This window comes from Macrobrachium nipponense, chromosome 21, assembly GCF_015104395.2.
Source record: "Macrobrachium nipponense isolate FS-2020 chromosome 21, ASM1510439v2, whole genome shotgun sequence".
NCBI classification, from domain to species: Eukaryota; Metazoa; Arthropoda; class Malacostraca; order Decapoda; family Palaemonidae; genus Macrobrachium; species Macrobrachium nipponense.
In genome coordinates, this window is record NC_087212.1 from 73,183,597 (window position 1) to 73,201,160 (window position 17,564).

Genomic DNA, 17,564 nt, shown 5'->3' on the forward strand with positions numbered 1-17,564 from the left:
CTTCACGCACCAGCTACCGTTGCCCATTCGATTTGCAAGCAATCATACTACCCTTATTCTCCTGTTTTGGAGGTGAAAAAGAATAGATACCACCTTTGTTACCATAAGCTACAACCCAACAATCCCTTCAATACTCCTTAAATACATACTCCTGTTGTCTGCCTCACCATGCTCCCCATTTGTTTGTCAGTACTATGTATTTGTGAAACACAGTTTATGTTTTGTACAGCAAACTCACTGTTCTTACCATTGTTGAAAATTACAGAGTTTTTATTGCTTGTTCATAGATAAATCTAACTGATGCATGTTGTCTCATCACAGATCCATCTCTCGAAGGTTCATAATAACTAATCACATAAGAAAATGGCACAAGTGTTTCCATCCAGTCTTCACGAATCAACAGTTAGGATATGTCCAGGTAAGAGTGATTTAAAACCCAGCGGCTGCTTTACACAGGTACTATGTTTGTTCTTTTGAGACTGATATCCTTATTCTGATGACAAATCAGTCCCTTCCCTTGTCTGAAATAAGCATTTATGGGTCTGAAAACGTCTCAGCTTTCCGAGGTGGTTATATGCTCACCACAGTAATTCTTAAGTGCAGTACTTCCTAGCAAAGTCTTGTTTCCTAGTACAGTTTTGTCAATTTTCAAAGTTTCTGTAGCGTATTTGGAGTTGCAAGATGACTAGGATTTGGGCCGTGGGCTTTGGATCATTAACCCCCCCTCCCCAAGGAGGTAGTGTCGTCAGTGCACCTCCTGCGGTACACTGTACGCATTACTTAAGGTTCTTGGCAGCGTCTCTTCAGTGTCTCTTCGGCCACTAGCCGTAAGCCTTTTCATTCCTTTTACTGTACCTTCATTTCTTAGTGTAACTGTGAGGTTTTCCTCCTGCACCTTTCAAACCTTTCTACTATCAATTTCCGTTTCAGCGCTGAATGACTTCACAGGTCCCAGCGCTTTGGCCTAAATTCTATCTGTCTGTCTATCTTCGGATCATCAAGTCTTTTACTTGGTTCACGTCTCTATCAGCCATTCGGCATCACTCATCAAGAAATTTTAGATGTAAAAGTACTTGAATAACAATTTCAAATTCTTTTTTGATGTTTACACTTGTCCATCATTTTCAGTATACCTTTGTGCAATCTTTTCTTTTCTTCTCCTTTAATCACGTTTATAACCTGAGTAAAACCAGTTCAAAAGACTAGCTAAAAGTAGATGCCTTCCTTTGTGACAAGGAGCAGGTCAATGAAATGATAACAGCTACTATTCGCAATATCTTGCCTTCAAAATGTCTCTCAAAGATGTTGCTGCATCGGTCACTTCAGATACACCTAGATAGGACCCGGGAAACTTTAGAAGACCGCAAAGACCAAATTCTACTCTCGGTAAATGACAGACTTCATGGAGGGTTACCAGGCATCTGACTTTGGGGCGCTGTCCTTCAGCCTCAGGTCATCTCTAGGATTGACATTTGGAAATTTACTTCTCAGATTTGATAACCAAAGTCGCTGATAGAGAATATTTCTTTCGTCAACTTTGCTGCAAAGCAACTCAACAGGAAGTTCCAACAATTATGTGCCATTTGTAGTCGGGTAAGAGACCAAGATGCATCCTCATGTCCTCAAGTCTGCTCTTTCCCCTGTCAGTCTCTTGAGGTCTGTACTGGATAGGGTAACTGCCTACAACTATAATGGCATGCAGATCTTCTATAGCCTAACATTCTTCAAACTCTTCCTGAACAGGTTTGCTTATTATTCCTACCTATATGTAAAGTTAGTAACAATCCAGAACATCGATTATGAATTATCGTACAGAGAAGGTTTGACTTGAATATATTTCATCAATTTGAAATAGAAGTTGTCTTTTTACACTAGCTTTGAATCCAGAAATTAAAGAAATTGACTGAAAGCAAGCACTTGTGTGCTATCATATCTGCTCTTACACACACGCGCTGCATACATACGTACACGCTATTGTGTTATGAATGTGTGTGTGTATGTTGTTAACAGGAATATCCTGTCTGCAATCTGCTTGATAGGACCTTTATTCACAGAGGAATCGTGGACAAATGAGGAATGAATAGCACGATTCTTAGGAAGGGTCCACATGTACTTAAGTCAACACATATACCTAAGAGTCCGTGTAATCATCTGCTCAGAAACTTACAGCTAACAAACTATAGTTGCCACAAATATTTGTAGTTAATGGAAACGATAATACGGAAGCAGATTCATTATTTTGACTCACAAGCTTTTTTTTATAGTGTTCAGTATTACGCTGGATAGGTAATCAGCGTAATACATAATTTTCGCAAAATTCTGATAATTAATTTATACATTCTCGGCAAAACTATGAAAACTAGTTGTCTCACGCCGAAGAACCAAAACCTGCGCGGGAAAACAAAAAGAAATAGAGGGAACAAAAGGAATCCTTCAAAGTGCCTTTAATGTAATGCGAGCAGGTCTGTAAGTAAGAAGAAAGATGAAACCAGTGACTGAGAAAATTCCTCCGCTTGAACGCTCACCAAAGCGCCACCCAGCGCACATCATGCAGCAGCAGCAGCAGCAGCAGCAACGTTGAAAATGAATAAGCTCAGCTGCGGCTGCAAAGAAAACGAGTAAAAAATGTCGAGTTTTCTGTACAGCGTATAATCAAGGCCACAGAAAATAGATCTATCTTTCAGTGGTCTCGGTGTAATGCTGTGTGAGCGCGACTCATGAAACTTAACCACGGCCAGGTGGTGGCCTGTCCAATGTAGTTGCCAGACACAATTATGGCTAACTTTAACCTTAAATAAAATTATATGTTTGATGATTGGAGGGTGGGTGACCAACATACCAATATGCAGCACTCTAGCCCCAGTAGTTTTTGTGATCTGAGATCGGACAGACAAATCCTCCTCAATAGTCTTCTTTTGCAGAAAAAAAAAATCAATAAAAACCTGAACGTCGTAAGAAACGCCTGTTATGGAAACATCCAAAAGCAGACAAAAAGTGACCGGTATCAGTGGCATTATGGAAGTTAAGTGGAAGGAAGTCCGGGATAAAGGGAAGGGCCTTGACCCCAAGGGGCTGTGGAACGGGGGAGAGGGGGACGTGAAGGGGCGTTTCTTCGGTGTTGTGACGCGGCCCGGTTTTGTCAGTCCATCCTTTAACATGCTGTGGGTCGCACAACTCGTCCTCCTAATATCGGGTTAGTTCACGAAATGGGACAGTTTATTTCGATACTTCCAGTCCCTGAATTTATTGTGATGGCGCAGGCTTTTGTGCACGACTTCTAGTTTCGTCTTTTTTTAGTTCAGATGCAAACGTGATACGGACAGCTGTGTGCAAAACAATGAAGAAAACTTCTAAAGAAATGGAGTTTAGTTAGCTGAGGTACAACTGTATACACGAAGTAGGCTGTGGATACATACTGTCTATTGGCAAGTTCAAGGACAAACGAACAAAGAGACGTTATTACAATTTTCATTTATTATTTCGTAGTGTTGCATCCACAACCGATGAAAAATAAATAAGGATATGACTGAAACTGCCATTGATTTTATAACGCTTGGTAACGATGGGATGTAGCTACATTATTTATCGCTTGGGTCAAACAGTTCTGCTGTACTGGTGATCAGATAAAGAAAAATGCTGAGGATATTAGTGTTGTTCAAACTCAACCATTCCAGTAAGAGAAAATGTCATTCATCGCATCATCTCGGCTATTTCCTTAATAAAGTGTGGTAGTTTAGGCAGAGACGGATATCAAGGGCAATCGAATATATACATAATGTAGCCAAAGGAAACCAGATGAAGAAAGGGAAGGAAAAGAGAGGGGCTTAACTTGGAAGGAGTACCTCTGCTATACTAGTAGTGAGCAATAAGTGTAGTACTATAAGGAAAGTTATTCATTTTGCTTGGAGTCAATTTTAGTTCAAATTTTCATGCATCTACTTTTCATATTATTCAACATCATAACTTCATTAGAAGCACTCTTCTAATTCTGTATTTCTGAAAACACAATCTTCATTTACTTACTCATGTTTCATTATATGTTCCAACGAAGCGAGAGAGAGAGAGAGAGAGAGAGAGAGAGAGAGAGAGAGAGAGAGAGAGAGAGATTTCTCCCGCTAGTATTAACTAGTATATTAGGAACTGTAGAGATATAAACAAAAACATGTAATAAACCATAAAAAATGACGTTTTCCACAAAACGTAGACACAGGTCGATACAAATATTCAAGTAGCGTTGCCTAGATTTGGAAGATCAGCTTTATAATATATATATATATTTGTATACAAATGCGTGTGTCTGTATACGTATATATAAAATACATGCATATGTGTATAAACACACACACACACACACACACACACATATATATATATGATATATATATATATATATATATATATATATATATAAATATCTATACTATATGTATATGTATATATAGTATATATATATATATATATATAAACCATATATATCATATATATATAAAAAAAAAAAAAATATATATAATAATATTATTATATATATATAAATATAAAAATATAATAAATAATGCATATTATATATATATATAAATATTATATAAATAATAATTATATATATAATATATATAAATATAAATATTAAAATACATAATTAGATATATATATACAAATATTATATTATATACAATCGAGCTGCAAATGTCCTGTAATATATATATATATATATATATATATATATATATATATATATATATATATATATATATAATACAGATCGAGCGACAAAGAATGTCCTTTAATATAATGCTCATCGTGATATATATATATATATATATATATATATATATATATATATATTTATATATATATATATATATATATGATAAATATATATATATATATATATTATATATAATCATATATATGGTATATATATGTTATAATATATAGTATATATATATATATATATAGATCATATAGTATGTATATATATAATGTATATGTAATATATATATATATATATATATATATATATATATCTATATAGCGGTATATATATATATATATCGTTACGAAGTGCCAAGTATCTGGTTACCATGCATCAAATATTACCTCACCAAAAGCCAGACACCTGAACCCTCATAACACATTTAAACGACTGAATACTCTAAAGGTAACAGTGATCCCTTAACACTTACCAGTATTGCAGAAAATCAGACTAAGTTTCATCAAAACAGGTGTGAGTAATCTTGTAAGTATTAAATTAATCAAAGGGCATCACTCCATCAACAACTTTAAAAGTCTAAGTATTTCCCTGATTTCAGAAGTCTAAGTACTTCCCTGGTTCTAAGTCACTTCAATTAAATTGAAGGAAAGCAGATCAATTACCACTCTATGTTTCTACCTAACATGAATATAATCATAATTAAATATATTTATACTGGTGTAAGATAAAGAAAACACTTATAAAAATTTTAAATACAAAAATTTATTATTAAATTCAAAATTTATAAGTGAAATTCACAATATCAGGGAAAATTACTGTTACTAGAAAACAAAGTAAAGTTTAATTAATTCTTGAATCAAATTAAGTAAAATTAAATCAAAATTAATTTATCACAAAATTCAAGAAAATTAATTCAATCAAAATTCAAAAGTGTTAGGCAATAATTGAAAATTTGAAATTAATTCACAAATGCTAAACAACAATAAAACTTGAAAAGAATTCTAAGTAAATGCAAATCAATTCACAAGTGTTAAATTTAATTAAATGTGCAATGATAAAGCAATGAAAATAACTAAGTCAATTAAATGGTGAATGTAAATGGAAATATAAAACAAAAAGACACACTTCAATAAGAAAATGAATAAGTGCACAAATAATGGAACAGACACAAACACAAAAAATATCAGCAATGTGTAAAAGTGTAAATCTTTTTCATTCAAAACACTAACCAACAGTTTTTACCAAACCTTCGTAACAGACAACAGTTCCTATCAATTATTAGTTAAACACAATTCCTATCCGTTATTAGTTAAACACACTCCCTATCCATTATTAGTTGCAACTAATAAAAATATAACACACTTTACCTTTTTTGGTATACCAACTTCTTTCTTTCTCTTGTATATTACACTTTCACAAAAAACCCAGGCGCCGTTACGAAATGTTTGTTCAGATTCCACAAAAGAAATTAAATAAACTAAATAAATTCTAAGAAATATCAAATATAGAATTCTCACAAGTTATGAGTGACCAAATTTACGTTACGTTAATAAAATCTCGATGTCGAGTGAGAGAGAGAGAGAGCGAGAGAGCGAGAGAGAGAGAGAGAGAGGGAGATCTAACTGCCTCGAGGTCTTAAGATCGAATGAATATCTCTTCCTTTATGGAAATGACAGAGCAGATGTCTCAAAACGTTCTAGGCACGAAAGCTTCTCGAAAGTTCTGAAATCTGACGCAATCTTACACACATAATGTGCAACATCCACGTGGGACTTGGCAAATACATACACGTACAAGACAAGACTGCTCAACAGATACGTACCCGATTGAAACGGAGGGTAAACGATAATTAAGATTGACATGTTTTTGATGACAACGAGCTCGCTATCAAACGCGCTGACAGAGCAGGGAAGCAAACGGATCTCGCAGACTCTAATTTTAAAGTGCTGACATAAAAGTTAAACATTTGCAGCTTTGAAAAGACAAGGATCTCTCTCTTTACGTTATATATATATTCTTTTACAAGACGTTAATGCGAAATCTGAACACACATTTAAAACATCCTATACTAAGCTATCTAGGAATCTGAAAAAATGTTACACAATCTACAAGACATTTCAAAGAGGGGAAAACATGCATTTTGAGAGTAGCAATATATAATATACCTCCCCCCAGAAGATTTTTTATCACGGTGTTGAATCCAACGATTCGCAACGAGATAAATAATTAGCAACTACATTGTTTTTGCCACTAATGTGCTGCACTCTTAAGTTATATTGTTGCAGACACAAAGACCACCTGGTCAGTCTTTGATTGTGATTTTTCATTTTCTGGATAAATGACAGTGGACTGTGATCGGAAAACACTAATATTTCTTCATTCCTAGGTCTATTCACATACACTTCAAATTTTTTCAATGCGGTGATTAAGGCTAAAGTTTCCTTCTCGATTGTCGAGTATACTTTCTGATGTTTTTTCAATTTTGTAGACATGAAGCATACAGGATGGTAGATATTATTTTCATCTTCTTGAAGTAGAACAGCTCCAACACCACAGTCTGACGCATCAACTTGTATCACAAATTTCTTGTCGAAGTCTGGAGCTTGAAGTACTGGTCTTGAAGTTAAAATGGCTTTTACCTTCTCAAAGGATTCTTGACACTCTGGAGACCAAATAAACTTAGCTTTGGGACTAGTCAAGTCTGTCAAGGGAGCTACTACGGCTGAGAAATTTGGGCAAAAACGACGATAGAAACCAGCCATGCCTAAAAATCTCTGTAGCTGTTTCCTGGTAGTAGGTGGGGTAGCCTTACGGATACCTTCTACATTAGCATTTACTGGAGCAAGAAGGCCTTTCCCAACTTCAAACCCAAGATACTGTACAGTTGCCTTTCCAAACTCACTCTTCTCTAAGTTGACTGTTAATCCCTGCTTCCTGTAGTTTCTTGAAAACTTTCTTCAGAATCTTCAGATGTTCTTCCCACGTTGTAGAGTAAATCACGATGTCATCTAGGTATACACCTACTCCTTCTATTGATCCTAGCAGTTGATCCATCACTCGTTGAAATGTTGCGGGTGCATTCATCAGACCAAACGGCAGAACAGTATACTGATATAGTCCAAAAGGAGTAATAAAAGCTGACAGCAGCTTCGCATTCTCATCTAAGGGAATTTGATAATATCCTTTCAACAAGTCTATCTGGAAACAAACTTGGCTTGCCCAATATTATCAAGTAACTGATCTATAAGAGGCAAAGGATAATTATCAGCCACACTGATAGAATTCAGCTTCCTATAATCAGTACACATCCTAAATGAACCATCTGGTTTCTTCACTAACACACATGGAGAACTAAAGTGACTTGAACTGGGTTCTGCTAATCCATGTTGCAGCAAATACTCAACTTCCTTCTTCAAAACATCTCGATGATACGGTGATAAGCGATAGGCTCTTTGCTTGAAAGGTTTTCCATCTTCTTGAATCTTGATTTCATGCTTGGTCAGATCAGTACGTCTAGGCACATCTGAAAAAATTTCTGGAAAACTTCTAATTACGTCACTTAAGTCTTCACCTTGTTCAACACTCAGATGTTTCAATTTATCCTCCAAATTTTCCAAAATTGAAGAATTATTCATCTTGCTTGCAGCTCCTAATTCGTAGCCATCATCGTCTTCTGTAGATAAAGTTGTCTGGGTTACTGACACAGTTTCAGTTTTAGTTTCTGAGAAATAAGGTTTCAAGAGGTTCACATGTATCTTCCTTTGTTTTCTTCTTCTTTCTGGTGTATCAATCACATAAGTTCTATCACTTAACTTCTGAATTATCTTGTAAGGACCTTGAAATTTATTAGTGAGGGGAAATCTCTTGACAGGTAAGAACACTAACACTTGTTGACCAATACTAAAACTTCTTAGCTTAGTCTTAGCATCAAACCTCCTTTTCATTTTCTCTTGACTCATTTTCAAGTTTTCTAAAGAGAATTTTCTAATCTCTTTCAACCTCTTCCTTAAGTTCTTCACATACTCTGCTTGGCTTTCCTCTTGATTTTCTTCCCTTGAATTTTCTGCAAGAATCTTCAACGGTCCTCTCACTTCTCTTCCAAAAATCATCTCATTAGGTGAACATCCCATACTTTCTTGGTAAGCACTCCTAACTTCAAACAACATTAATGGTAAACCAACATCCCATTCTCTTCCTGACTCAGAACAATACTTTGTCAGCATACTTTTCAATGTCTGGTGGAACCTTTCCAAGGCACCTTGAGTTTCTGGATGATAGGCAGTGGATAACTGTTGTTTCACTCCTAACAAATTCATCACATCCTGAATAACTTTGAAGTAAAGTTTGTTCCTCTGTCACTTTGTACAATTTCTGGTATTCCAAACTTTGAGAAAAACTCCACAAGTTTTTCAGCAACTATCTTGGCAGATATGTTTCTAACAGGGATTGCTTCTGGATACCTTGTCACAGGACACATTAATGTCAACAAATACTCATTTCCTTTCTTTGTCTTCGGCAATGGTCCAACCATATCTATAATCACTTTGCTAAAGGGTTCTCCTCTAACTTCTATAGGTTGTAGGGGGGCTTTCTTGATGGTTTCATTCGGTTTTCCAGCTATCTGGCAGGTATGACACTCACGACAAAACCTGCTAACATCTCTGTGAAGTCCAGGCCAGAAAAAATATTTCATGATCTTCTCCACAGTCTTCCTGATTCCCATATGTCCAGACTCATGAGCTACTGCAATCACTTGCTCTCAATGGATATGGTGGAATCAAAATTTGATGATATTCGCCCCATTCAGCATCTCCTGGTATATCTGTAGGTCCTATACTTCCTCATCGCAAACCTTCCTTCAGATAGTAACAGGTAGGAGTTTGTTGCATCTCTTCTCGATCAACAACTCTGAAGAACAAATCAGTTAACGATGCATCCTTCTTCTGCAAGTCCATCAGCTTCTCTCTTGTCACTTGACCAACTTCAAAGGTTGAATTCTCAATATCTGCTAACTCAGCTACTGTAGTTTCACTACTGTCTTCAGTAACACTTTGACTACTCAGAGTCTCTTCAGGAACATCAGGTTCTTCTTCTTCGTCGTCGCCGTCGTCTTCTTCTTCATCTTCTTGGGAAATCTCTTCTTGGTCAGCACTATGGGAAACTTCACTTCCCTGGAATAATTCTTCTAAGCACAAAGATCCTTCACTTGATCCTTCTTGGGTGTGTAAATCCTCAGTTTCTTCACTTACAGTCGTAGTCCTCTTCATACTTCTGGTAGTTACACAACTAGGAAACAGGTGGGGGTTATTCTTCTCCAACTCTTCTGTAGGACTAATCCTCATGGTTTGTCTGTCACTACAGGACAAGGAATAAATGGCACACCACCAACTTCATTCCCCAACAGAACATGTATACCTTCCACAGCTAGTGACTCCTTTACAGCAAAATCAACATTCCCTGTCACCAATTCACATGACAGGTGTAAGCGGCATATAGGAGTTACTTCCTCTCCTCCTATACCCTTCAAAATAACTGAATCTCCTGTGAGACTCTTCTCCAACTGAGGGTGAGAACCACGTACTACCACACTATGGTTACTCCCTGTATCACGTAATATCTTGACTGGTACCTGCATACTTCCTTCTTGAGTTGACAGCATACCCTCATAGATATATGGCTTAAAAGCCTCCACACTGCTTAACCACTCACTGCTTGAGGTAACATTTCCACTGGTTGCTAAACATTCAGCTTGTTTAGTTTCATTCTTGTCTGGAGTCTGATTCTTTCCCACACTGCTCTTCGTAGTTTGTTTCACAACTTGACTAACTGGTTTTGACTGCTGTTGATTCTGGTACACTCTTGACTGTAGTGTCCTACTCTTCCACACTTGAAACAGACAACATTAGGTTTTTTGTAACTGTCTTGAAAACTGGATGAGGATTTCACATTAATTTGCTGAGCTGTATTACCTTGTGTACTCTTAGTAGTATCACTTGAAGGTTTCCCATTAAATTTGTTCCTGTTATTTGGATAAGACTTAAAACCTGGGCGTTGTTGACTCTGGTACTTGACATTGTAATTACGTTTGCTACTGATTATATTGTAATCTTCACTAAGTGTAGCGGCGTTGTCAAGTTTCTTCACTTCTCTCTCTCTTAAATAAGCTCTTATATGTTCAGGAATTCCCTTAAGATACTGTTCAAGAACAAGTAACTCTTCTAACTCATCAAAAGTTTTAACTTTAGCAGCTTCTACCCAATGTTTGAAACACCTTCTCACTTTGTAAGCATAATCTAAGAAGGTTCCCTTCTCATCTTTTCTTAAATTTCTGAATCTCTCATTGTAGTACTCTGGGGGTCATCTGGTAAACTTGTAGCACACTGTGTTTAAGTACCTTGTAGTCTTTACACTGATCAGCTGTTAAGGCTAGATAAGCACTTCTCCCTTTACCAATCAAGACACTTTGTAGCAAAACTGACCATTTATCCTCTGGCCATCCCATACCTGAAGCCACTTTCTCAAAGTGATCAAAAAACTCATCTGGAGCTTCTTCATAAACTTAGGGATTGACTTCTGTACTCTCAACATTCATCAAATACAGGGAGGGTCTTGATTACCTTGGTTAGGGTTAGACGGTGTTACAGGTAATGTGGATCTAGCTCTTATTTTCAATTCCATTTCCCTTTCATGTCTTGCGATTTCTCTTTCCTCTTTTATTATTAATCTCTTTCCTCTTCTGCTGCTTTTTCTTCTTCTCTTTCTCTTCTTTCTTGTTTTTCCCTGTCTATTCTTTCCCTTTCAGCTTGCATTCTCTCTCTTTCAGCAAGCATTTTTAGCTTAATCAAATTCTCTTCTGCTTCAATGCGTCTAAGCTCTAACTCTGCATCACTTTTCTCTTTCTTTTCTGCTTGCTTATTTATGAGATCAGCACGTGCTACATTCAACAACTCTTGAGCCAATTCTAACTCATCTTCATCAGTTATTCTACCAGAGTTTATCAATGATTCCATAGCAATACATCTTATTTGTGCCTTTACCATACTAGTAGAACACATAACCACCACATGCTTCTGCTAAAGCGCTCCACTGTGCTCTAGACAGAGTGGTTTCAGACAAACAAAACTTGGACGGAAGGAGCTGCTAAAAATTCCTGAACATTGAACTGAGCCATTTTTCCTCTAAGTTATCAATTTACAATTCAATACAATAAATGCAAAACAAAACTATATGGTCACTCTCCTACAAAATATATTCCTAACACCACCAGTATATTCTAGAGTGATAATGAAATCTGCTTTCCCGGGTCTCTGGGCACCATTAAATAATGTTACGAAGTGCCAAATATCTGGTTACCATGCATCAAATATTACCTCACCAAAAGCCAGACACTGAACCCTCATAACACATTTAAACGACTGAATACTCTAAAGGTAACAGTGATCCCTTAACACTTACCAGTATTGCAGAAAATCAGACTAAGTTCATCAAAACAGGTGTGAGGTAATCTTGTAAGTAATTAAATTAATCAAAGGGCATCACTCCATCAACAACTTTAAAAGTCTAAGTATTTCCCTGATTTCAGAAGCCTAAGTACTTCCCTGGTTCTAAGTCACTTCAATTAAATTGAAGGAAAGCAGATCAATTACCACTCTATGTTTCTACCTAACATGAATATAATCAAATAATTAAAATATATTTATACTGGTGTAAGATAAGAAAACACTTATAAAATTTTAAATACAAAAATTTATTATTAAAGAAATTCAAAATTTATAAGTGAAATTCACAATATCAGGGAAAATTACTGTTACTAGAAAACAAAGTAAAGTTTAATTAATTCTTGAATCAAATTAAGTAAAATTAAATCAAAATTAATTTATCACAAAATTCAAGAAAATTAATTCAATCAAAATTCAAAAGTGTTAGGCAATAATTGAAAATTTGAAATTAATTCACAAATGCTAAACACAAATAAAAACTTGAAAAGAATTCTAAGTAAATGCAAAATCAATTCAATTCAACAAGTGTTAAAATTTAATTAAATGTGCAATTGATAAAGCAATGAAATAACTAAGTCGATTAAATTGGTGAATGTAAATGGAAATATAAAACAAAAAGACACACTTCAATAAGAAAAATGAATAAGTGCACAAATAATGGAACAGACACAAACACAAAAAATATCAGCAATGTGTAAAAGTGTAAATCTTTTTCATTCAAAACACTAACCAACAGTTTTTACCAAACCTTCGTAACAGACAACAGTTCCTATCAATTATTAGTTAAACACAATTCCTAATCCGTTATTAGTTAAACACACTCCCTATCCATTATTAGTTGCAACTAATAAAAATATAACACACTTTACCTTTTTTGGTATACCAACTTCTTTCTTTCTCTTGTATATTACACTTTCACAAAAAACCCAGGCGCCGTTTCGAAATGTTTGTTCAGATTCCACAAAGATATTAAATAAACTAAATAAATTCTAAGAAATATCAATATAGAATTCTCACAAGTTATGAGTGACCAAATTTACGTTACGTTAATAAAATCTCGATGTCGAGTGAGAGAGAGAGAGAGCGAGAGAGAGAGAGAGAGAGAGAGAGATCTAACTGCCTCGAGGTCTTAAGATCGAATGAATATCTCTTCCTTTATGGAAATGACAGAGCAGATGTCTCAAAACGTTTCTAGGCCACGAAGCTTGCTCGGAAAGTTCTGAAATCTGACGCAATCTTACACATAATGTGCAACATCCACGTGGGACTTGGCAAATACATACACGTACAAGACAAGACTGCTCAACAGATACGTACCCGATTGAAACGGAGGGTAAACGATAATTAAGATTGACATGTTTTTGATGACAACGAGCTCGCTATCAAACGCGCTGACAGAGCAGGGAAGCAAACGGATCTCGCAGACTCTAATTTTAAAGTGCTGACATAAAAGTTAAACATTTGCAGCTTTGAAAAGACAAGGATCTCTCTCTTTACGTTATATATATATTCTTTTACAAGACGTTAATGCGAAATCTGAACACACATTTAAAACTCCTCCTACTAAGCTATCTAGGAATCTGAAAAAATGTTACACAATCTACAAGACATTTCAAAGAGGGGAAAACATGCATTTTGAGAGTAGCAATATATAATATTATATATATATATATATATATTTATATATATATGTGTGTGTGTGTGTGTGTGTGTGTCTTGTTCTTGGTGCTGGAAAAACTGTGGAAGGGACTTCTGGCACTCCTAAGAGGCATTGCTAGAGAACATTAACATAAAAACTCTATGGCTGAAGGCAGGTATTAGTGGAAGGAAAAAATTATATCAAACTCTAAAGATTTAGTTTTAACTGAACTATATATATATCTACAGTAAATTACGTGAGAAACCAATTTACACCTTAAGGGTGACAGGGACTTGAATAGGTCCAGAAATGAAATGGAAGGTGGTTGATTGCAGGTCATACGGGACACGCGCCTGGAAATAAGGTTTGTGCACAGCGGGTTGCTGGATAGTCCTAGTGCTGCTTCCAAGGGATTCCAAATTTCCTCTCACAACTAAGGAAGATACTTGCATCTCCAAAGAGACTGCATTCTAGTATCAGTACTAAGGTGATAGATACGTGGGGAACGTTAAACACGATTCACTCCTATTATTTCACATCAAAGTCCACTCACAAGGACAAAGAATGACTGGGAACCTATACAGAAAAGTATACTGTTTTGTTTTATTGACTAAGAGGATGAAGGAAGTATAGACAAGAGGCAAAAAATGCAAACTGCACGCACTCTAAATTACTCCATTACAATACCTGGGTCTTGTTTTCTTCCGAATCACTAAGCAGGGGTTATTACTATGGGCCATAAATGAACACATGGGGGTCTCCAGATGGAAGGGAGAGCGAGGGGGGGGAGATGAGGGACTGTCATGACAGCTGGAGAAGGTCTAAGAATGATCGTCGTTTGTATCCTGTCTTTATAACATCGTTTACAGCTCTCACTTCCCAACATGCTCTGCTCAGGGTTGTCCACTTTCTCCTTCCACTATGCGCCCTACCCAAAGTCTGAATCACGGGCCCCTGCTGCATCCCTGTGGGGATTAATTTCAAAGGCAGCCAATTAGACAGAACAGGAGATATTCAAAGAGAATGGAGGCTGGTGAAGAGGGACAACTAAGAAATGTCTGAGTTCCCTTCTAAAAATAGTTATTTTGCCTTGGTTCTGGCTTAAATCCTAAACAATATATATATGTATATCTATGTATATATATATATATATATATATATATATATATATATATATATATATATAAAATATATATATATATATATATATATATATATATATATATATATATATCTATATATATATATTGTAATGGAGTAATTTAGAGTGCATGCAGTTTGCATTTTTTGCCTCTTGTCTATACTTCCTTCATCCTCTTAGTCAATAAAACAAAACCGTATACTTTTCTGTATAGGTTCCCAGTCATTCTTTGTCCTTGTGAGTGGACTTTGATGTGAAATAATAGGAGTGAATCGTGTTTAACGTTCCCCACGTATCTATCACCTTAGTACTGATACTAGAATGCAGTCTCTTTGGAGATGCAAGTATCTTCCCTAGTTGTGAGAGGAAATTTGGAATCCCTTGGAAGCAGCACTAGGACTCTCCAGCAACCTGCTGTGCACAAACCTTATTTCCAGGCACGTGTCCCGTATGGCCTGCAATCAACCGCCTTCCATTTCATTTCTGGACCTATTCAAGTCCCTGTCACCCTTAAGGTGTAAATTGGTTACTCCATAATTTACTGTAGATATAGTTCAGTTAAAACTAAATCTTTAGATATATATATATATATATATCTATATATATATATATATATATATATATATATATTTATAATTTTTTTTAAGAGAGGATAGCTCAGGAGAGCGGACAACTGACTTTATGCCTCTTCTTGGTATAAGGAACAAGTACAGACAGTAAAATGCTACCAATTAAGTTTTGGCATTGTAATTCGACCTATTGCTTAAAGCATTGCTCATTTTCTTATTCTGTGTAATTGAATATTCCCAAGTCGTTGACTCTAGTATACTCCTTACCAGGGGTTTTCAACATGTGGTATGCGTAACCCAGGTGGTATACGCTCGCCACTGGTTATTAGGGTTAGGGGCCTGGCCACCCACTTCCTGACAGGCAGGACACCTCTACTGTAGTTCAGATGGTAAGCTTACAAGAGTGGACTGCCTTTCCTTACTGCAAAATGAAATAGATACTTTTATGATGTGTCTGAAGGAAACTTAAAGCTAATTAGAAACCCTTTCCATGCAGAAGTTGCTCTTGTTAATGATGCTATTAAGGAAGACTTTACTTAACTTATGAATAGCTCCAGTACTTGGGATCTATTTGAGAAAAAGTCTTTAGTCAGGTTATGATGTAAAATATCCATGTGAAACTGGGTTTTCCAGCTTACTTATCATACAATCAAAACTAAGGTATCGAATGAATGTGGCAGCCAGCCTTCGATGTGCTTAAGCAAAAACTACTCCTCGGCTCACTAGTCTAGTTGATGAAAAACAGTTTCAGCAATCTCATTAACTCCCTTTGCTGATGATGTAATAATAATGTGTTTTGTTTTTGCAGCTCAGTACCATAAACTTGAAAATATACTGCATAGAAACTGGTAAATATAATTATAATAAAAATGTTCTTTATTTTTCATGGAATTCTTTGTATTTACAATAATGCTGGTTATGTCAGGAGAGTTATGCACTTACTTTCCTTCAGCACAGTACTTGCAAATATACACAATGGAGTTTTTTATGACATTGTTTTGCTTTCTTTATACGAAGTGGAGGGAGTACATTACGGTTTTAAAAAAGGTTGAAAACCCCTGCTCTGTACCTTTTCCTTTTTTGTGTGTATTAATGAATAATTTAAATTCATGTGAAGTTCGCCTTTATAGTTCAGTTCAAACCACGTCAGTTGTAACGTATTTCATTTTTATATTTATAATAATGCCACCTAGCATGTGTAATTTTTAGTGCCTTGATATGGCAAACTGTCATTTAAGTACCATGTTACTAGATTATCGTATCAGTGGTCCGTAGAAGGAATAAGTTGCTCCCTTCTCTTGATTTATCCTTTATTGTTAACATGTGCAGAATGTGTCTTACTCGATATACCACGTACTGTGCGGTTAATCATTTATTATTTGGCACATTTGTAAGATCACCTAACAAATCCACGAACATTTTGTAACACCTCTTCAAGGCCAACTAATACCTTGCAGCATAGAATTACATTCGTATTGCATAATAAGGTCAAGTTACCCATACTAACCTTTTAGCTTAAGGTTTATTTTGTTACATATTATGTAACTGCCTCAAATTATATTATTCCTTGTATGCTGCTATCATTTTAATTTAAATTCAGTTATATGATTTCCTAGCATGCAGATAATTTCTGAATATAAAGTAATAGACAGTGTTGATGTCATTCTTTTTATATGGTTGAAGCATGGCAGAATTGTTTTTTTTTTTTTTAAGTTATAAGATTATCACCTCAAAGGTTGTGGAGTGAGTTGATTGTAAGATTTGATTGCTATTATCGGCCATTTCAACCAATTGTAGGGCGTGAATGTCATCTGGGTTGGGGAAGTGTAATGAGGGAACCCTCTTCTTTTTCTATGGTAAAGGTGCTGATCGTTTCTTAGAATTTCCTAACTCCTATCATCACATCACTTTTACCATAGGAAAAGAACATGACTCCAAGCTAGCCTTTTCAGAAATACTCGCAACTAGAGATAATGATAAATTTAATACCTCTATATTCAGAGAG

General features: G+C 35.7%; 1 protein-coding gene across 2 annotated transcripts in view; it reads left to right on the forward strand.

The window, feature by feature from the left end:
• The first annotated feature begins 348 nt into the window (after window positions 1-348).
• Window positions 349-17,564, forward strand: part of LOC135198165 (alpha-L-fucosidase-like) — a 72,986-nt gene continuing 55,770 nt past the window's right edge. Inside the window, exon 1 of one of the 2 annotated variants that reach the window (XM_064225673.1) lies at window positions 349-418. In XM_064225673.1, coding sequence (XP_064081743.1) covers window positions 364-418 — 55 coding nt within the window. In that variant the 5' untranslated portion in view covers window positions 349-363. Of the gene's footprint in view, window positions 419-3,000; window positions 3,194-17,564 lie in introns of those variants that run through there. The other variant, XM_064225672.1, reaches the window with a different exon arrangement.